The following is a 22,003-nucleotide window of genomic DNA, read 5'->3' as shown; positions in this document are numbered from 1 at the left end:
AGCAGCGGGGAGCTGGGGGTGCCCCGGCCCTGGCCTAAAGCCTTGGCCAGAGGCTTTAGGCTTGGGCCGGGGAGGAGCCAGCCAGTGATCCTTGATGGTGGTGGCAGCCAGGCCAGGGCACAGCCAGCCAGCGATCCTTGATGGCCACGGCGGCTGGGAGCTGGGGGTGTCCTGTCCCAGGGCTAGTGACTCGCCAGAGGCCTTTGGCTTGGGCAGGGGCCAAACCAGCAATTGGTGTGAACTACAGAGGAAACACCTTTTCTGACTGCTGATTGGCTAAGCTCCCTGTATTCCACTGGTTATATTCTTAGTAACTTGGGTAATAAGAGTCCAAAAAGTGATCTAGGGTTTTTTTTTACCACACTCCTGGAGAAAAAAAGGAAGGTCTGCTGCTGGAGGGTTAAGAAATGTCATCTCCTGTCCTAGCCGGTTTGGCTCAGTGGATAATGCCTCGGCCTGCCCAACGCAGATTCTGGGTTCAATTCTGACCAAGGGCATGTACCTAGGTTGCAGGCTCCTCCCTGGCTCCGGCCCAGGTCAGGGCTCATGCAGGAGGCAACCAATCAAAGTGTTCCTCTCACTTTGATGTTTCTCTCTGTCTTTCCCTTTCTCTTCCACATTCTCTAAAAATCAATGGAAACATATCCCCAGGTGAGAAGAAAGAAAGAAAGAAATGTCATATCCTATGAAAGACACATCTTGAAAATGCCAAAAGAAAGTTGTCATTTTTTCATGGTAAAGGGACTAGAGTCCGTGTTGATGAAAACACCTTGGTGGCTGCGGTGACTGGCAGTGGCTGCAACAGCGGGGTGATGGGGCTGGTGCCTTCCCCTGATCAGCCTGGTCACCTCCCACAAAGGGAGGCCAGACTGTGGCTTAGGCCCGCTCTCCAAGGGAATCAGGGAGCAGGTAGTAGTACATACCCTGAGAACTCCCAGTATGTGAAAGGGGGCAAGCTGAGCTGAGGGACCCCCCTCCAGTGCACAAATTTTTGTGCATCGGGTCCGTAGTATTATAATAACTGTGTATGGTGTCAGATCGGTATGAGATCAGTTACATGATTTGTTAGTCTAATATATAATGTCTAATCATTGGGGTGTACCCCTGAAATGAACCTAAGGTCCTATGTTAACTGTCATTTAAAAAATGGTTTTAAAATTCTATAGGACCACGTTACCTTCATAGAGTCATATTTTCCATTAAGTACGTTTTGTACAGTTTGTTCTAGGAGAGAGATCTATAGCTAAAAAAGAAAGAAAAGTTGAGATGTATAAATTTGCAAAATAAACCAAAGGCAAACACAAACACAACTGTAAAAACCATAAAGATAAAACCCGAGGTAAAATGCGTTTGGAGACACCATCCCCTGTCTTTCGATACCAGGACCGAAAAGCGAGAGGCTCTGAGAAGCTGTGGCTGTTGCTCCTTGGACCACGGAGGAGTCATGGCCGAGCTTCCATTGAAGGTGCACCTCACCTCGCACCCCAGCTACCTGAGTATCCGTGGGCCCTTGTTGTATGAGGACGAGAACCAGCGCACGTGGCTGAATTTCCTCATGGACACAGTAGGTGTCCTGCAAGTACGTTTTCTCCAGGTAGACATCCCAACTGGCCATATCCCACTCACCACCAGCTCGCTGACCTCCAGCACCATCCCTTTGCTGTGGGCGCTCTACCCTGGCGACCAGTACCTGGACTCCATGTGCCGGTACTGGCGTATCGTGCACCACGTCAAGGAGAATGGTGTGGAGGAAATGATACTTGAGCTGATGGAAGACTCTTTGTAGGACATGTGATGGAGTCCCTGGCTCTTGTCAACCTGAGCCCCAGACCTGCTGGCCTGCCGGTGGGACGTGTATAGTTCTAATCATCTTTTTAATAAGCTCTGTTTTTCTATCTGCCACCCCCTGGGTGCGAGGGCACATTGATCTCTCTCTCTCTCTCTCTCTTATCTTGTTCTTGTACTTCTTCTTCTTCATCTCCTTTCTCTCTGCCTCTCTGTCTCTATCCCTCTCCCTCAAATCAATAAAAGCATATTGAGCCAAGCTGGTGTTTCTCAGTGGTTGAGGGACGACCTACCAACCCGGAGGTCAAAGTTCGATTCTTGGTCAGGGCACAGACAAGAATTGACCAATGAGCCCTAGCTTGTTTGGCTCAGTGGATAGAGGGTTGGACTGTGGACTCTGGAAAGTCCCAGGTTCGATTCTGGTCAAGGGCACATGTTCTGATTGTGGGCTCAATCCCCAGTAGGGGGCATGCAGGAGGCACCCGATGTATGATTCTCTCTCATCATTGATATTTCTCGCTCCCTTCCTGTATGAAATCAATCCTATATAATAAAAGCCTCATGTGCTAAGTGTCCACTCGACTGGTCATCTGTTGAAACAATCAAAGCATAATATGCAAATGATATACTAACGTTGCTCAACTGCTCACTATGACATGCATTGACCACCAGGGACAAGACATTCTGACTGGTAGGTCAGCTTGATGTTGCGTGCTGGGTGATCGGGACTGAGTGAGACATGCTGGACACACTATGGAGCCCTCCCATGGTCCTTCACCAGCTGGCCAACCTCCCGTGTCCCTCCACAGACCTAATGTGGCACTGGTGGGGTGCCTTGGCCTGGCCTGTGCCCTTTCGCAATCTGGGACCCCCCCCCGGGAGATGTCAGACAGCCAGTTTCGGCCGATCCCCGCAGTTCAAGCCAAGACACCACACTTGTGCACGAATTCCCCGAAACATTCGTGTGTTTTTTTGGAGAGGGTAGTATCAGTTGACGAACCTCAGGAGATCAAACAATGAGAACGCTGGTCAATTAAATGAAAATTATTTCCAGTGATGTCTTGGAGCCTTGTCTACCAGGGCTGGGCTAATATTTTCAGGCTTAAGGTCTTTTTCTTTTTCTTTCTCTGTTTAATATATTTTTACTAGAAGCCCAGGTTTCAGGCTCGATCGCCAGTAGGGGGCGTGTGGGAGGTGGCCGATCCATGATTCTCTTTAATGCAACCATGGATGTCCTGAAATTGATTTCTGGGACTCCCTTCTGCTCCCCCTCCAGCCTCCTCTCGCTGGGGTGATGGTAGAGGAATTTTATGATCGCTGGGCTTTGTTTGGGGCTGTTTAGTGCTAAACACAATTAAAAACCCAAATGCACACAGAGCTAGATGCTAAAGCCGTCATTCTCTCTCATCATGATGTTTCTCTCCCTCTCGATTTCCCTTCCTCTCTGAGTCAATAAAATCATTTAAAAAAGTATGAGCAAAGGCTGCATTCAGATGGCATGCACATTGTTTTAAAATAGTTTATTATTTTTATGGTTTAACATACCAGGTGGGTAGTCATTTAAAGACGACTTAGCCCCTGGGCTAGTTTGGCCCAGTGGAAAGAGTGTCGGCCTGCGGACTGAAGGGTGCCGAGTTTGATTACAGTCAAGGGCACATGCCCGGGTTGTGGGCTCCATCCCCAGTGGGGTCCGTGCCGGAAGCAGCCGGTACATGATTCTCTCTCATCATCACTGATGTTTCTATCTCTGTCTCCCTTCCTCTCTAAAATCAATAAAAACTACATATATTTATTTATAAAAGAGCCACACCTCAAGATCTGTCATGTGTCGCACTGCAGACACTCTGTCTCGTGACCCTTTTGGCCTCGATTCCTTCGAGGGCAGTATGAGGGCGACATTTGAACTATGTTTTTTTCTCCAATTTTTTCTTTTTTCTTTTTCTTTTGCTTCTCCTAAATGCCAACAGGCAGATGTCTGACATTCCCTTATGGCCCCATTCATCTTTCCTTCCTAATTGGGGAAGAGTTTGCCTCAGTCCAGTTCATTGAGCTAGGAGTTGTATTTTATTTTTATTTTTCTTCAAAGAGGAATGGAGACGGAGAGAGTCAGAAACATCCCTGATGAGAGAATCATGGATCGGCTCCTCCTGCACGTCCCTCACTGGGGATCAAGCCCACAAACTGGGCATGTGCCCTTGAAAGGGAATGGTACCTGGGACCTTTCAATTCCTAGGCAGCACTCTACCCACAGAGATAACCGGCTAGGGCCAATTTGACTTTTTCAAAGGGTGCAAATGCCTTGAAGAAGAACGAAGCATCTCAGAATTCATGTCACAGTGGGAATTATGACTCACCTAACCATTCTTTCCAAATTGCTCCTGTAAATGCAGACTCTGACTAATAATGAAGCTTGTAGATAAACAGCATGTTTTTATAAGAATCCTAGGAACTCATTTTAGAAAATATGACCTCGGACCTTCCCAGTTATGGGAGATTTGCTGACCTTCAACCTTAGAACCAGGAGGATAAAGTCTAGAATGATGCACACTGGACCAACACCTGTCCATTTTCAAAATGCTATTCAGATTGGACTGTGCCTGTTGGAACGTAGAGAAATTCTCAAACCCCGCTCCCTAACCTCTTTGCTCTGCTTGGCCTATCCATCCTTATAATACCTATGCCTGCACTGAGATGTGCAGATGGGATTTGGGACGATCTTCATCCATCTTGTCAGGTTGCCGGCACCTGAATAAATCTCTTTCCTTCCTCAACACGACCTGTCTCACAGGACTGAGTTGTGAGTCAGGGAAATCTTGTTTTTTCTGGACACATTCCTGGTACATGGACTCCTGGGAATATGTGTATCATGGTCATGTCCTTTCTTCTGCAGGTGACAGGGGGAAGCATAGACCGGTCAAGAGGAAAGGAGCAAAGAACAGTGCTTTGCATTCAGAGAAAGAAGACCAGGTAAGAAAAAGGTGGACAGGAGGGGGAGGAGGAAGGATTCGGGATGGAGTCTGATTTGATGGAGGAATTTGGACTTTGTGGACTGAAATGAGTTTAGCAGCAAAACATACAGCTCTTGCCAAGAGCATGGCTGAGATTTGGGGAAGGGAGAGATCATTCTATAAGTGATGTTCTGAGACCTCAGGAATCGTACCTGCTGTTTAACCTGTCTCTTTGCTCCTTGTTTGCCTGATCAGCTATACCAGGCAACTGCCTGTCCCTGAATATTTTGGTCTTTCCTCTCTCACCAGCACTTGAGAAGCAAGACCGCAGTTAAGAAGCCCAACAGGATGCAGAAGTTAGGTTTGTTCCTCTGCCAGCTGTTAAAGGTAAAGCATATTATTTGCATATTATTTGCATGAGGTGGTTTATTCTATGGTTTGTGAATTCCCTCTGAGATGATAAGAAAGAAGGTGCTATTGTTAGGACAAAAAGAAAAGTTGAACCAACTACAAAGTTTTAATTAAGAAAAAAAGAAAAGAAGAAAAGAAAAGAAAAGAAAAGGAAAGAGAAGAAATTAAAAACAGCCCGGCTGGCATGGCTCAGTTGTTTAGCTTAAACCTAGGAAACAGGAGATGTCTATTGGATTCCTAGTCATGGCACATGCCCGGGTTACAGTCTTGATCCCCAGTAGGTGACATGCAGGAGGCAACCAATCCGTGATTCCCTTCATCATTGATCTTTCTATTTATCTCCCTCTCCCTTCCTCTCTGAAATCAGTATAACTATATGAAAAAAACGAAAGAATAGTCATGGCACAGTCAAGTAGAGCATTGAGTCAATCCTATATAATAAAAGGCTAATATGCAAATAAAAAACAGTAGAACCACTGGTCCCTATGACACACACTGACCACCAGGGGCAGATACTCATGGCAGGATCTGTCCACAGATGGTCAGTGCGCTCCCAAAGGGGGAGCACCGCTCAGCCAAAAGCCAGGCTAACAGCTGCCGAGCACAGGGGGGTAGTGGGAGCCTCCACGGAAGCACTGAAGCGGGCTTAAGCGGTGAGTTGGACATCCATCAAGGGTTTCCGGACTTGGAGAGGCCGCTCGGTTGGCTGAGGGACCTCCCTGAGTTCATAAATTTGGGGCACTGAGTTTCTAGTTATATTATCACAACTGTGTATGGTGTGAAATGGGAATAAGATTAATTGCATTATTTCTTAGTCCATTATATCATGTCTAATCATTGGGGCGTACCCCTGAAATGAACCTAATGTTCTATGTCAACTGTCATTTAAAAAAGTGTTTAAAAATTATATAGGACCCTGTTATATTCACAGAGTAATATTTTACATTAAGTACGATTAGTACAGTTTGTTCTAGAAGAGAGATCTAAAGCTAGAAAAGAAAGAAAAGTTGAGGTTTACAAATTTGAACCAAAGGCAACCACATACACAACCTTAAAAACCATAAAGATAAAAGCCGAGGTAAAATGCACTTGGAGACCCGATCCCCTGTATTTCGATACCAGGACCGAAGTAGCGAGAGGCTCTGAGAAGCTGTGGCTGTTGCTCCTTGGACCATGGAGGGGTTATGGCCGACCTCCCATAGAAGGTGCATCTCACCTTGCACCCCATGTGCCTGAGGATCCATGGGCCCTCACTGTACCAGGACCAGAAACAGCGCACGTGGCTGCATTTTGTCCTGGAGAAAGGAGGTGTCCTGCAAGTACAGTTGTGCCAGGAAGACTTCCCCAGTGGGCATATCGCACTCAACACCAGCCCGCTGATCTCGAGCACCATGCCTTCAATGTGGACGCTACATCCTGGCAGCCAATACCTGAACTGCATGTGCCGATTCTGGCACATCATGCACAACATCAAGGAGAATGGCATAGAGGAAATGATCCTTGATTTGATGGAAAACTTGTAGGACACGTGTTGGGGTCCCTGGCAATTGTCAACCTCAGCGCCAGTCCTGCTTTCCTGCCAATGGAACGTGTATAGTTCTGTGCACCTTTTTAATAAGCTCTGTTGTTTTATCTGCCACCCCCTGGGTATGAGGGCACATTGATCTCTCTCTCTCTCTCGCTTCTTGTTCTTTTTCTTCTGTTCTTGTTCTTCCTGTTCCTGTTGTTGTTGTTGTTCTTCTTCTTTTTCTTCTTCTTCTTCTTCTTCTTCTTCTTCTTCTTCTTCTTCTTCTTCTTCTTCTTCTTCTTCTTCTTCTTCTTCTTCTTCTTCTCCTTCCTCTTCTCCTCCTCCTCCTATTCCTCCTCCTTCTTCTTCTTCTTCTTCTTCATCTTCTTCTTCTTTTCTTCTTTTTCTCCTCCTCCTTTCTCTCTCTTATCTCTCTCTCTCTATTTCTCTGTCTCTTTGTCTCTCTCCCTCTCTCTCAAATCAATAAAAATATTCTGAGGCAAGCTGGTGTTTCTCAGTGGTTGAAGGACGACCTATGAACATGGAGGTCAGGGTTCCATTCCTGGTCAGGGCACACACAAGAATTAACCAATGAGCCTTAGCTTGTTTGGCTCATTGGATAGAGGGTTGGGCTCTGGGCTCTGAAGGTCAAGGGCACACCCTCTGGTTGGAAGCTCGATCGCCAGTAGGAGGAGTGCAGGAGGCAACCGATGTATGATTTTCTCTCAACATTGATGTTTCTCTCTCCCTTCCTGTATGAAATAAAACCTATATAATAAAAGCATAATATGCAAAGTGTCCACTCCACTCGTCATCTGTACAACCAATCAAAGCATAATATGCAAATGATATACTAAGGTTGTTCAACTGCTCACTATGACATGCATTGGCAACCAGGGCAAGACACTCAGACTGGTAGGTCAGCTTTCTGCTGGGGTCTGGCTGATTGGAACTGAGTGAGACGGGCTCGACACATCCTGGAGCCCTCCCATGGTCCCTCCCCAGCTGGCTAAACTCCCTCATCCCACTCTGTACCTGATAGTGCACCAGTGGTGTCCCTTGGTCTGTCCTGTGCCCTCCCATAATCTGGGAATCCTCGGGAAATGTCAGAGAACCACTTTTGGCCAATCCTCGTAGGCCAGGCCAAGGCACCACCTTGGTGCATGAATTCGTGCACCAGGCCCCTAGAAAAAATATATTAAACAGACAAAGAAAAGGAAAAAGACCTTAAGCCTGAAAATATTAGCCCAGCCTCGGTAGACAAGGCTCGAAGACGTCACTGGAAATAGTTTTCATTTCAATGACCAGCGTTCTCATTTTTTCATATCCTGAGGTTCGTCAACCTATACGACCCTCTCGAAAAAAAGAGCAAATGTTTGGGAGATTACTGGTGTTTTATGCTCATCATCTCTTTCCTTTGAGGAATTACTAGGGATGCCTGGGCTCGTCTCCTGAAGGCTCGAGTCGGCTCTGTGTATGGCTTTAGCATCTATCTCTGAATGAATTTAGGTTTTTATTTGAGTTTAGCACTACACAGCCCCAAACAAAGCCCAGCGATCATAAAATTCATCAAGCATCGCACCAGAGAGAGGCGGCTGAAGAGGGAGCGGGAGGGAGCCCCAGAAATCAATTTCAAAGCATCCATGGTTGCATTAAACAGATCACTGACTGCTGTTTATATTCTCCTTTTGCAGGCCCTAACTGGTTTGTCTCAGTGGATAGAGCGATGGTCCAGGTTCGATTCCGGTCAAGGGGATGTACCTTGGCTGTGGGCATATCTCCAGTAGGGAGTGTGCAGGAGGCAGCTGATGGATGTTTTTCTCTCATCGATATTTCTTACTCTCTCCCTCTCCCTTCCTCTGTAGAAAAACAATTAAAAATTTTTTTAAAAACATAAATTCTCTTCTTGCAGGAAAGTGTTTACAAATGCAAATTCAGACCTTTAAGGCTGAGGACAGGGGAGCGTGAAAAATGTGTTTCTAAAGTGTGTTTCTCATATTCAAAATATTGCACTTTGGGCCCATCCGGGGTGGTGGAGTGGTTGAGCATAGACCTATGAACCAGGAGGTCATGGTTTGATTCCCCGTCAAGGGCACATGCCTGGGTTGAATGCTTGGTCGCCAGTAGGGGGTGTGTGGGAGGCGGCTGATCCGTTATTTTCTCTCATCATGGATGTCTCTCTCACTCTGGCATTTCGGTCCTCTCTGAGTCAATAAAAACATTGAAAAAATAATATGCAAGTATTGGATCCAGATTAAATGCATATTGTTTTAAAACAGTTTATTATATTTTTGGTTTAACATACCAGGTGGGAAATCTATTAAAATTTGAACTAGCCCCTGAGCTGGTTTGGCTCAGTGGATAGAGTGTCGGCCTTTTATTTCCAAATATATTTTTATTGATCTCAGAGAGGAAGGGAGAGGGAGAGAGTTAGAAACATCCATGATGAGAGAATCATGGATCGGCTGCCTACTGCAAGTCCCTCACTAGGGATCAAGTCCACAACATGGGCATGTGCCCTTGTAGGAAATTGAACCCGGGACCCTTCAATTAGCAGGTCAATACTCTATCCACTTAGCCAAACTATCCAGAGCCAATTTGTCTTTTGCAAAGTGTTCAAATGCCTTGAAGAAGAACCAAGCGTCTCAGCATTTGACACAGTGGCATTTACAACTCACCTCACCATTCTTACCACATTGTTCCTGTTAATGCAGACTCTGACTAATAATGAAGCTTGTAGGTAAACAACATGTTTGGATTACAATCCAAGGAACTAATTTTACAAGATATGAACTCTGCCCTTCCCAGTTCTGGGAGATTTCTTGACCTTCAACCGTAGAACCTGGAGGGCAAAGGATAGGATGACACACACTGGACAGACACCTGACCACTTGCAAGATCCTCATCAAATTGGACTGTGCCTCTGGGCACCTATGGAAATTCTCAAGCAACTCCCACTGACCTCTTTGCTCTGTTTGGCCTCTCACTCCTTATAAAAGCCACTGCCTGCACTGAGATCTGCAGATAGGATTTGGGACGAGCTTCCTCCTTCTTCTCAGGTTGCCGGCACCTGAATAAACCTCTTTTCTTCCTCACCACCACCTGTATCACGGGACTGGTTTCTGGAGTGTGAGTCAGGAGAACCTTGTTTTTCTGGACACATTCCTAATACGTGGACTCCATGGAAGAGGTGGATCATGGCCATGTTCTTTCTTCTGCAGGTGACAGAGGGAAGCAGAGACTGGTCACAGAAAAAAAGGAGCAAAGAATGGTGCTTTGCCTTCAGAGCAAGAAGAACAGGTAAGAAAATGATGGATGAGAGGAGAAGGAGCAGGAGGAGGAGGAAGGATTGGGGATGGAGTCTAATGTGAGGAAGGAATTTGGACTTTGTGGACTGAAGTGAGTTTAGCAGCAAAACCATACAGCTCTTGCCAAGAGCATGGCTGAGGATTGGGGAAGGGAGAGATCATTCTATAAGTGATGTCATGAGACCTCAGTAATCCTACGTGCTGTTTCACCTCTCATTCTGCTTCCTGTTTTCCGGACAAGCTATCCCAGGTGTCTGTCTCTCCCTGATTATTTTGATCTTTACTCTCTCACCAGCACTTGAGAAGCAAGACTGGTGTTAAGAAGCTCACCTGGACACAGACCTTAGCCTTGTTCCTCTGCCAGCTGTTAAAGGTAAAGCATATTATATGCTCGGGGTGGCTTCTATGGTTTGTGAGTTCCCTCTGAGATGATCAGAAAAAAGGTTGTGTTGTCAGGACAAAAAGAAAAGTTGAACCAACTACACAGTTTTAATTAAGAAAAAATAAGAGGAAAGAAATGAAGAAAAAAGGAAAGGAAAGAAAAGGAAAGAAATGAAAAGAGCCCGGGTGGCATGGCTCATTTGTTTACCTTAAATCCGGGAACCAGGAGATGTTGATTCGATTCCCAGTGATGGCCCATGCCCCGGTTACAGTCTTGATCCCCAGTAGGGGGCATGCAGGAGTTAACCAATCCGTGATTCTCTGTCATCATTGATCTTTCACTTTCTCTACCTATCCCTTCCTCTCTGAAATCAGTAAAACTATACTAAAAAAAACGAAAGAATAGTCATGGTACAGTCAAGTAGAGCATTGAGTCAATCCTATGCAAATAAAAAAATGGCAGAGGCTGTCCACCGGTGGTCAGTCTGCTCCCAAAGGGGGAGCATTGCTCAGCCAAAGCCAGGCTCACAGCTGATGAGCACAGGGGGGGAGTGGGAGCCTCCACGGCAGCACTGTAGTGTGCCTAAGCTGTCAGTTGGACTGCCCTCAAGGGGTCCTGGACAGGGGGAGGCAGCAGGGTTGGCTGCAGTACTCTCCTAAGTCCATAAAATTGGTGCAATGAGGCTCCAGTACTATTATAATAACAGTGTATGATGTCAGATGGGTATGACATTAATTGCATGATTTCTTAGTCCATTATATAATGTCTGATCATTGGGGTGTACCCCTGAAATGAACCTAATTTTCTATGTCAACTGTCATTTCAAAAGTGTTTAAAAATTCCATACAACCATGTTATATTCATAGAATCATATTTTACATTAAGTACATTTTGTACATGGTGTTTGAGATGAGAGATCCAAAACTAAAAAGAAAGAAGAATTTAGATTTATAAATTTGCAAAATAAACCAAAGGCAACCACAAACACAACCGTAAAAACGATTAAGATAAAAGCCGAGGTAAAATGCGTTTGGAGATACCATCTCCTGTCTTTTGATACCAGGACCAAAGTAGCGAGAGTCTCTGAGAAGCTGTGGCGGTTGCTCCTTTGACCACGGAAGAGTCATGGCCGAACTCCCGTCGAAGGTGCACCTCACCTCGCACCCTATCTGCCTGAGGATCCGTGGGCCCTCGCTGTACAAGGACGATAAGCAGCGCACGTGGCGGCATCTTGTCATGGAGACAGAAGGTGTCCTGCAAGTACGGTTCCGCCAGGAAGACATCCCCAGTGGGCATATTGCACTCACCAGCAGGCCGGAGACATCGAGCTCCATGCCTTCGTGGTGGACGCTCCATCTTGGCTGCCGGTACCTGGACTCCATGGGCCAGTTCTGGCGCATTGTTCACTACATCAAGGAGGATGGAGTGGAGGAAATGATGCTTGAGCTGATAAACAACTCCTAGGACATGTGTTGTGGTCCCTGGCTCTTGTCAACCTTGGCCCCAGTCTTGCTGGCTTGCTGGTGGGACGAGTATAGTTCTGTTCACCATTTTAATAAGCTTTTCTGTTCTATCTGCCACTCCCTGGGTGAGAGGGCACATTAATGTCTCTCTCTCTCTCTCTCTCTCTCTCTCTCTCTCTCTCTCTCCTTGTTCTTATTCTTATTCTTGTTCTTCTTGTTGTTCTTCTTCTTCCTCCTTTTTCTCTCTCTCTCTTTCTCTTTTTCTCGCTGTCTCTCTCCCTCTCTCTCAGATCAATAAAAGCATTTTCAGCCAAGCTGGTGTTTCTCAGTGTTTGAAGGACGACCTATGAACCTGGAGATCACGGTTCGATTCCTGGTCAGGGTGCAGAGAAGAATTAACCAAGGAGCCCTAGCATGTTTGGCTCAGTGGATAGAGGGTTAGACTGTGGACTCTGGAAGGTCCCAGGTTCGATTCTGGTCAAGGGCACATGCTCTGGTTGTGGGCTCGATCCCCAGTAGGGGGTGTTCAGGAGGCTCCCGATGTATGCTTCTCTCTCATCATTGATGTTTCAGGCTCCCTTCCTTTATGAAATCAATCCTATATCATAAACGCCTAATATGCTAAGTGTCCAGTCGACCAGTCATCTGTTCAACCAATCAAAGCATAATATGCAAATCATATACTAATGTTGCTCAATTGCTCACTATGAAATGCTTTGACCACCAGGGACAAGACATTCAGACTGGTAGGTGAACTTGCTGCTGGGGTCTGGCTAATCGAGACTGCGTGAGACAGCCTGGACATGCTCTGGAGCCCTCCCAAGATCCCTCCCCAGCTGGACAACCTCCCAAGTCCCTTCCCAGATCTAATGTTGCACCAGTGGGGTCCCTTGGCCAGGCCTGTGGCCTCTTTTTTTGTGGGATACCTCAGGGGATATCAGAGTGCCACTTTAAGCCGATCCACGCAGGCCAAGCCCAGGCACCACACTGGTGCTCAAATTCGTGCACAGGGCTTCTTGTAAAAATATATTAAACAGGGAAAGACAAATAAAAAGACCTTTAGCTTGAAAATAATAGCCCAGCCCCAGTAGGCAAGGCTCAAATACATCACAGGAAATAGTTTTCATTTCAATGACCAGCATTTTCATTGTTTGATCTCCTGAGGTTCATCAACCAATACTACCCTCTCCAAAAAAAGAATGTTTGGGGGATTACGGGTATTTTATGCTCTTCATCGCTTTCCTTTGAGGAATTATGAGGGATGACAGGGCTCATCTCCTGAAGGCTCGAACCGGCTCTATGTGTGGCTTTAGCGTCTAGTTCTGGATGCATTTGTGTTTTTAATTGTGTTTAGCACTAAACATCCCCAAACAAAGCCCAGCGATCATATAATTTATCTAGCATCTCACCCAAGATGGGTGGTAGGAGGGGGGCTCTGGTCACCCATGCTTGCATTAAAGAGATCACTGACTGCTGATTAAATTCTCCTCTTGCAGGAAAGTGTTTGCAAATGCACATTGAGACCTTTAAGCCTGAGGACTGGGGAGCGTGAGGGTTGTGTTTCTAAGGTGTGTTTCTCATATTCAAAATATTGCACTTCGGGCCCAGCCGGCGTGGTTCAGTGGCTGAGTGTGGACCTATTAACCAGAAGGTCACGGTTCGATTCCTGGTCAAGAGCACATGCCCGGGTTGAATGCTTGATCGCAAGTAGGGGGTGTGTGGGAGGCAGCTGATCCGTTATTCTCTCTCATCATGGATGTTTCCTCACTCTCCCTTTTCCTTCCTCTCTGAGTCAATAAAAACATTGAAAGAATAATATGCAAGTATTGGATCCAGATTAAATGCATATTGTTTTAAAACAGTTTATTATATTTTTGGTTTAACATACCAGGTGGGAAATCTATTAAAATTTGAACTAGCCCCTGAGCTGGTTTGGCTCAGTGGATAGAGTGTCGGCCTTTTTTTTCAAATATATTTTTATTGATCTCAGAGAGGAAGGGAGAGGGAGAGAGTTAGAAACATCCATCATGAGAGAATCATGGATCGGCTGCCTACTGCAAGTCCCTCACAAGGGATCAAGTCCACAACATGGGCATGTGCCCTTGTAGGAAATTGAACCCGGGACCCTTCAATTAGCAGGTCAATACTCTATCCACTTAGCCAAACTATCCAGAGCCAATTTGCCTTTTGCAAAGTGTTCAAATGCCTTGAAGAAGAACGAAGCATCTCAGCATTCGACACAGTGGCATTTACAACTCACCTCACCATTCTTACGACATTGTTCCTGTTAATGCAGACTCTGACTAATAATGAAGCTTGTAGGTAAACAACATGTTTGGATTACAATCCAAGGAACTAATTTTACAAGATATGAACTCTGCCCTTCCCAGTTCTGGGAGATTTGTTGACCTTCAACCGTAGAACCTGGAGGGCAAAGGATAGGATGACACACACTGGACAGACACCTGACCACTTGCAAGATCCTCATCAAATTGGACTGTGCCTCTGGGCACCTATGGAAATTCTCAAGCAACGCCCACTGACCTCTTTGCTCTGTTTGGCCTCTCACTCCTTATAAAAGCCACTGCCTGCACTGAGATCTGCAGATAGGATTTGGGATGAGCTTCCTCCTTCTTCTCAGCTTGCTGGCTCCTGAATAAACCTCTTTCCTTCCTCACCACCACCTGTATTACAGGACTGGTTTCTGGAGTGTGAGTCAGGAGAACCTTGTTTTTCTGGACACATTCCTAATACGTGGACTCCATGGAAGAGGTGGATCATGGCCATGTTCTTTCTTCTGCAGGTGACCGGGGGAAGCAGAGACTGGTCACAGAGGAAAGGAGCGAAGAACGGTGCTTTGCCTTCAGAGCAAGAAGAACAGGTAAGAAAATGATGGATGAGAGGAGAAGGAGCAGGAGGAGGAGGAAGGATTGGGGATGGAGTCTAATCTGAGGGAGGAATTTGGACTTTGTGGACTGAAGTGAGTTTAGCAGCAAAACCATACAGCTCTTGCCAAGAGCATGGCTGAGGATTGGGGAAGGGAGAGATCATTCTATAAGTGATGTCATGAGACCTCAGTAATCCTAAGTGCTGTTTCACCTCTCATTCTGCTTCCTGTTTTCCGGACAAGCTATCCCAGGTGTCTGTCTCTCCCTGATTATTTTGATCTTTCCTCTCTCACCAGCACTTGAGAAGCAAGACCGCTGTTAAGAAGCTCACCTGGACGCAGACCTTAGCATAGTTCCTCTGCCGGCTGTTAAAGGTAAAGCATATTATATGCTCGGGGTGGCTTGTTCTATGGTTTGTGAGTTCCCTCTGAGATGATCAGAAAGAAGGTGGTGTTGTCAGGACTAAAAGAAAAGTTGAACCAACTACAAAGTTTTAATTAAGAAAAAATAAGAGGAAAGAAATGAAGAAAAAAAGGAAAGGAAAGAAAAGGAAAGAAATGAAAAGAGCCCGGGTGGCATGGCTCAGTTGTTCACCTTAAACCTGGGAACCAGGAGATGTTGATTCGATTCCCAGTGATGGCACATGCTCCGGTTACAGTCTTGATCCCCAGTAGGGGGCATGCAGGAGTTAACCAATCCGTGATTCTCTGTCATCATTGATCTTTCACTTTCTCTACCTATCCCTTCCTCTCTGAAATCAGTAAAACTATACTGAAAAAAACGAAGGAATAGTCATGGTACAGTCAAGTAGAGCATTGAGTCAATCCTATATAATAAAAGGCTAATATGCAAATCAAAAAATGGCAGAGGCTGTCCACCGGTAGTCAGTCTGCTCCCAAAGGGGGAGCATTGCTCAGCCAAAGCCAGGCTCACAGCTGATGAGCACAGGGGGGGAGTGGGAGCCTCCACGGCAGCACTGTAGTGGGCCTAAGCTGTCAGTTGGACTGCCCTCAAGGGGTCCTGGACAGGGGGAGGCAGTAGGGTTTGCTGCGGTACTCCCCTAAGTCCATAAAATTGGTGCAATGAGGCTCCAGTACTATTATAATAACGGTGTAACATATCAGATGGGTATGACATTAATTGCATGATTTCTTAGTCCATTATATAATGTCTTATCATTGGGGTGTACCCCTGAAATGAACCTAATTTTCTATGTCAACTGTCATTTCAAAAGTGTTTAAAAATTCCATACAACCATGTTATATTCATAGAATCATATTTTACATTAAGTACATTTTGTACATGGTGTTTGAGAAGAGAGATCTAAAACTAAAAAGAAAGAACAATTGAGATTTATAAATTTGCAAAATAAACCAAAGGCAACCACAAACACAACCGTAAAAACCATAAAGATAAAAGCCGAGGTAAAATGCGTTTGGAGATACCATCTCCTGTCTTTCCATACCAGGACCGAAGTAGTGAGAGGCTCTGAGAAGCTGTGGCTGTTGCTCCTTGGACCACGGAGGGGTCATGGCCGAGCTCCCGTCCAATGTGCACCTCACCTTGCACCCTAACTTCCTGAGGATCCGTGGGCCCTCGCTGTACAAGGACGATAAGCATCGCACGTGGCTGCATTTTGTCCTGGAGAAAGGAGGTGTCCTGCAAGTAAGGTTGCTCCAAGAAGACATCCCGAGTGGGCATATCGCATTCACCACCAGGCCGGAGATATCGAGCTCCATGCCTTCGAGGTGGACACTCCAGCTTGGCAACCAGTACCTGGACACCATGGGCCGGTTCTGGCGTATCATATACCACATCAAGGTGGATGGAGTGGAGGAAATGATGCTTGAGCTGATAAACAACTCCTAGGACATGAGATGGTGTCCCTGGCTCTTGTCAACCTAAGCCCCAGTCCTGCTGGCCTGCTGGTGGAACGAGTATAGTTCTGTTCACCATTTTAATAAGCTTTTCTCTTCTATCTGCCACCCCCTGGTGAGAGGGCACATTAATCTCTCTCTCTCTCTCTCTCTCTCTCTCTTCTTGTTCTTATTCTTATTCTTCTTGTCGTTCTTCTTCTTCCTCCTTTTTCTCTCTCTCTCTGTCTCTTTGTCTCGCTGTCTGTCTCCCTCTCTCTCACATCAATAAAAGCATTTTGAGCCAAGCTGGTGTTTCTCAGTGGTTGAGGGACGACCTATGAACCTGGTGATCACGGTTCGATTCCTGATCAGGGCCTAGAAAAGTATTAACCAATGAGCCCTAGCTTGTTTTGCTCATTGGATAGAGGGTTGGACTCTGGACTCTGAAGGTCAAGGGCACACACTCTGGTTGGAAGCTCGATCGCCAGTAGAAGGAGTGCAGGAGGCAACCGATGTATGATTCTCTCTCAACATTGATGTTTCTCTCTCCCTTCCTGTATGAAATAAAACCTATATAATAAAAGCATAATATGTGAAGTGTCCACTCAACTGGTCATCTGTTCAACCAATCAAAGCATAATATGCAAATGATATACTAAGGTTGCTCAACTGCTCACGATGACATGCATTGTCAACCAGGGACAAGACATTCAGACTGGTAGGTCAGCTTTCTGCTGGGGTCTGGCTGATTGGAACTGATTGAGACGGGCTAGACACGTCCTGGAGTACGCCCATAGTCCCTCCCCAGCTGGCTAAACTTCCTCATCGCACCCTGTATCTGATAGTGCACCGGTGGGATCCCTTGGCCTGTCCTGTGCCCCCCTGTAGTATGGGAACCCTCGGGGGATGTCAGAGAGCCACTTTCGGTCAATCCTCATAGGCCAGGCCAAGGCACCACCCTGGTGCATGAATTCGTGCACCATGCCCCTAGAGAAAATATATTAAACAGACAAAGAAAAGGAAAAAGACCTTAATCCTGAAAATATTAGCCAGCCTCAGTAGACACGGCTCAAAGACATCACTGGAAATAGTTTTCATTTCAATGACCAGCGTTCTCATTTTTTGATCTCCTGAGGTTCGTCAACCTATAAGACCCTCTCAAAAAAAAGAGCAAATGTTTGGGGGATTACTGGTGTTTTATGCTCATCATCTCTTTCCTTTGAGGAATTACTAGGGATGCCTGGGCTCGTCTCCTGAAGGCTTGAGTCGGCTCTGTGTATGGCTTTAGCATCTAGCTCTGAATGAATTTGGGTTTTTATTTGAGTTTAGCACTAAATAGCCCCAAACAAGCCCAGTGATCATAAAATTCATCTAGCATCGCACCAGAGAGAGGCGGCTGAAGAGGGAGCTAGAGGGAGCCCCAGAAATCAATTTCAAGGCATCCATGGTTGCATTAAACAGATCACTGACTGCTGTTTATATTCTCCTTTTGCAGGCCCTAACTGGTTTGACTCAGTGGATAGAGCGACGGCGTGCCGACTGAATGGTCCAGGTTCGATTCTGGTCAAGGGCATGTACCTTGGCTGTGGGCATATCCCCAGTAGGGAGTGTGCAGGAGGCAGCTGATGGATGTTTTTCTCTCATTGATGTTCCTTACTCTCTCTCCCTCTCCCTTCCTCTGTAGAAAAACTATTAAAAAAATTTTTAAAAACATAAATTCTCCTCTTGCAGGAAAGTGTTTACAAATGCAAATTCAGACCTTTAAGGCTGAGGACTGGGGAGCGTGAAAAATGTGTTTCTAAAGTGTGTTTCTGATATTCAAAATATTGCACTTTGGGCCCATCCGGGGTGGTGGAGTGGTTGAGCATAGACCTATGAACCAGGAGATCATGGTTTGATTCCCCGTCAAGGGCACATGCCTGGGTTGAATGCTTGGTCGCCAGTAGGGGGTGTGTGGGAGGCGGCTGATCCGTTATTCTCTCTCATCATGGATGTTTCTCTCACTCTGGCATTTCCGTCCTCTCTGAGTCAATAAAAACATTGAAAAAATAATACGCAAGTATTGGATCCAGATTAAATGCATATTGTTTTAAAACAGTTTATTATTTTTTTTGGTTTAACATACCTGGTGGAAAATCTATTAAAATTTGAACTACCCCCTGACCTGGTTTGGCTCCGTGGATAGAGTGTCGGCCTTTTTTTTTTCAAATATATTTTTATTGATCTAAGAGAGGAAGGGAGAGGGAAAGAGTTAGAAACATCCATGATGAGAGAATCATGGATCGGCTGCCTACTGCAAGTCCCTCACTAGGGATCAAGTCCACAACATGGGCATGTGCCCTTGTAAAAAATTGAACCCAGGACCCTTCAATTCGCAGGCCAATACTCTATCCACTTAGACAAACTATCCAGAGCCAATTTGCCTTTTGCAAAGTGTTCAAATGCATGGACGAAGAACCAAGCATCTCAGCATTCGACACAGTGGCATTTACAACTCACCTCACCATTCTTACCACATTGTTCTTGTTAATGCAGACTCTGACTAATAATGAAGCTTGTAGGTAAACAACATGCTTGTATTACAATCCAAGGAACTAATTTTACAAGATATGAACTCTGCCCTTCCCAGTTCTGGGAGATTTGTTGACCTTCAACCGTAGAACCTGGAGGGCAAAGGATAGGATGACACACACTGGACAGACACCTGACCACTTGCAAGATCCTCATCAAATTGGACTGTGCCTCTGGGCACCTATGGAAATTCTCAAGCAACTCCCACTGACCTCTTTGCTCTGTTTGGCCTCTCACTCCTTATAAAAGCCTCTGCCTGCACTGAGATCTGCAGATAGGATTTGGGACGAGCTTCCTCCTTCTTCTCAGGTTGCCGGCACCTGAATAAACCTCTTTCCTTCCTCACCACCACCTGTATCACGGGTCTGGTTTCTGGAGTGTGAGTCAGGAGAACCTTGACTTTCTGGACACATTCCTAATACATGGACTCCATGGAAGAGGTGGATCATGGCCATGTTCTTTCTTCTGCAGGTGACCGGGGGAAGCAGAGACTGGTCACAGAAAAAAGCAGCCAAGAAGGGTGCTTTGCCTTCAGAGCAAGAAGAACAGGTAAGAAAATGATGGATGAGAGGAGAAGGAGCATGAGGAGGAGGAAGGATTGGGGATGGAGTCTAATCTGAGGGAGGAATTTGGACTTTGTGGACTGAAGTGAGTTTAGCAGCAAAACCATACAGCTCTTGCCAAGAGAATGGCTGAGGTTTGAGGAAGGGAGAGATGATTCTATAAGTGATGTCATGAGACCTCAGTAATCCTACGTACTGTTTCACCTCTCATTCTGCTTCCTGTTTTCCCAACAATCTATCCCAGGTGTCTGTCTCTCCCTGATTATTTTGGTCTTTCCTCTCTCACCAGCACTTGAGAAGCAAGACCGCTGTTAAGAAGCTCACCTGGACACAGACCTTAGCATAGTTCCTCTGCCGGCTGTTAAAGGTAAAGCATATTCTATGCTGGGGGAGGCTCGTTCTATGTTTTGTGATTTCCCTCTGAGATGATCAGAAAGAAGGTGATGTTGTCAGGACAAAAAGAAAAGTTGAACCAACTACACTGTTTTAATTAAGAAAAAATAAGAGGAAAGAAATGAAGAAAAAAGGAAAGGAAAGGAAAGGAAAGAAATGAATAGAGCCCGGGTGGCATGGCTCAGTTGTTTACCTTAAACCTGGGAACCAGGAGATGTTGATTCGATTCCCAGTGATGGCACATGCCCCGGTTACAGTCTTGATCCCCAGTAGGGGGCATGCAGGAGTTAACCAATCCGTGATTCTCTGTCATCATTGATCTTTCACTTTCTCTACCTATCCCTTCCTCTCTGAAATCAGTAAAACTATACTAAAAAAAAACGAAGGAATATTCATGGTACAGTCAAGTCGAGCATTGAGTCAATCCTATATAATAAAAGGCTAATATGCAAATCAAAAAATGGCAGAGGCTGTCCACCGGTGGTCAGTCCGCTCCCAAAGGGGGAGCATTGCTCAGCCAAAGCCAGGCTCACAGCTGATGAGCACAGGGGGGGAGTGGGAGCCTCCACGGCAGCACTGTAGTGGGCCTAATCTGTCAGTTGGACTGCCCTCAAGGGGCCCTGGACAGGGGAGGCAGCAGGGTTGGCTGTGGTACTCCCCTATGTCCATAAAATTGGTGCAATGAGGCTCTAGTACTATTTTAATAATGGTGTATCATGTCAGATGGGTATGACATTAATTGCATGATTACTTAATCCATTATATAATGTCTTATCATTGGGGTATAGCCCTGAAATGAACCTAATTTTTTATGTCAACTGTCATTTAAAAAGTGTTTAAAAATTCCATACAACCATGTTATATTCATAGAATCATATTTTACATTAAGTACATTTTGTACATGGTGTTCGAGAAGAGAGATCTAAAACTAAAAAGAAAGAAGAATTGAGATTTATAAATTTGCAAAATAAACCAAAGGCAACCACAAACACAACCGTAAAAACCATTAAGATAAAAGCCGAGGTAAAATGCGTTTGGAGATACCATCTCCTGTCTTTTGATACCAGGACCGAAGTAGCGAGTGTCTCTGAGAAGCTGTGGCTGTTGCTCCTTGGACCACGGATGGGTCATGGCCGAGCTCCCGTCGAATGTGCACCTCACCTTGCACCCTAACTTCCTGAGGATCCGTGGGCCCTCGCTGTACAAGGACGATAAGCATCGCACGTGGCTGCATTTTGTCCTGGAGAAAGGAGGTGTCCTGCAAGTACGGTTGCTCCAAGAAGACATCCCGAATGGGCATATCGATCTCACCACCAGGCCGGAGACATCGAGCTCCATGCCTTCGAGGTGGACGCTCCAGCTTGGCAACCAGTACCTGGACACCATGGGCCGGTTCTGGCGTATCATATACCACATCAAGGAGGATGGAGTGGAGGAAATGATGCTTGAGCTGATAAACAACTCCTAGGACATGTGATGGTGTCCCTGGCTCTTGTCAACCTAAGCCCCAGTCCTGCTGTCCTGCTGGTGGAACGAGTATAGTTCTGTTCACCATTTTAATAAGCTTTTCTGTGCTATCTGCCAAGCCCTGGGTGAGAGGGCACATTGATGTCTCTCTCTCTCTCTCTCTCTCTCTCTCTCTCTCTCTCTTCTTGTTCTTATTCTTATTCTTGTTCTTCTTGTCGTTCTTCTTCTTCCTCCTTTTTCTCTCTCTCTCTGTCTCTTTGTCTCGCTGTCTGTCTCCCTCTCTCTCAGATCAATAAAAGCATTTTGAGGCAAGCTGGTGTTTCTTAGTGGTTGAAGGACGACCTATGAACCTGGAGAACCATGGTTCGATTCCTGGTCAGGGCACACACAAGAATTAACCAATGAGCCCTAGCTTGTTTGGCTCATTGGATAAAGGGTTGGGCTCTGGACTCTGAAGGTCA

The 22,003-nt window shown here is 45.9% G+C and overlaps 3 protein-coding genes and 1 pseudogene across 3 annotated transcripts; all 4 read left to right on the top strand.

Moving 5' to 3' along the window:
• The first annotated feature begins 1,444 nt into the window (after positions 1–1,444).
• Positions 1,445–1,786, top strand: LOC139000493 (protein p13 MTCP-1 pseudogene; annotated as a pseudogene).
• Positions 1,787–11,466: 9,680 nt separating this feature from the next.
• Positions 11,467–11,805, top strand: LOC139000492 (T-cell leukemia/lymphoma protein 1A-like). Its single transcript, XM_070402655.1, has one exon. The coding sequence runs from the start codon at positions 11,467–11,469 to the stop codon at positions 11,803–11,805; it is 339 nt and encodes a 112-aa protein (XP_070258756.1).
• A 4,417-nt stretch (positions 11,806–16,222) lies between these two features.
• Positions 16,223–16,561, top strand: LOC139000491 (T-cell leukemia/lymphoma protein 1A-like). The gene has a single exon (XM_070402654.1). It carries the CDS (start codon positions 16,223–16,225, stop codon positions 16,559–16,561), a length of 339 nt encoding a protein of 112 aa, XP_070258755.1.
• A 4,643-nt stretch (positions 16,562–21,204) lies between these two features.
• Positions 21,205–21,543, top strand: LOC139000490 (T-cell leukemia/lymphoma protein 1A-like). The gene has a single exon (XM_070402653.1). It carries the CDS (start codon positions 21,205–21,207, stop codon positions 21,541–21,543), a length of 339 nt encoding a protein of 112 aa, XP_070258754.1.
• Positions 21,544–22,003: the final 460 nt, after the last annotated feature.

The sequence above is a fragment of the Myotis yumanensis genome, unplaced genomic scaffold (assembly GCF_028538775.1).
Source record: "Myotis yumanensis isolate MYYU_CA2020_CCGP unplaced genomic scaffold, mMyoYum1.0.hap1 SCAF_24, whole genome shotgun sequence".
Taxonomy (NCBI): Eukaryota; Metazoa; Chordata; class Mammalia; order Chiroptera; family Vespertilionidae; genus Myotis; species Myotis yumanensis.
Note: the sequence above shows the minus strand (reverse complement) of the source record. Positions and strands in the feature narration are given on the sequence as shown.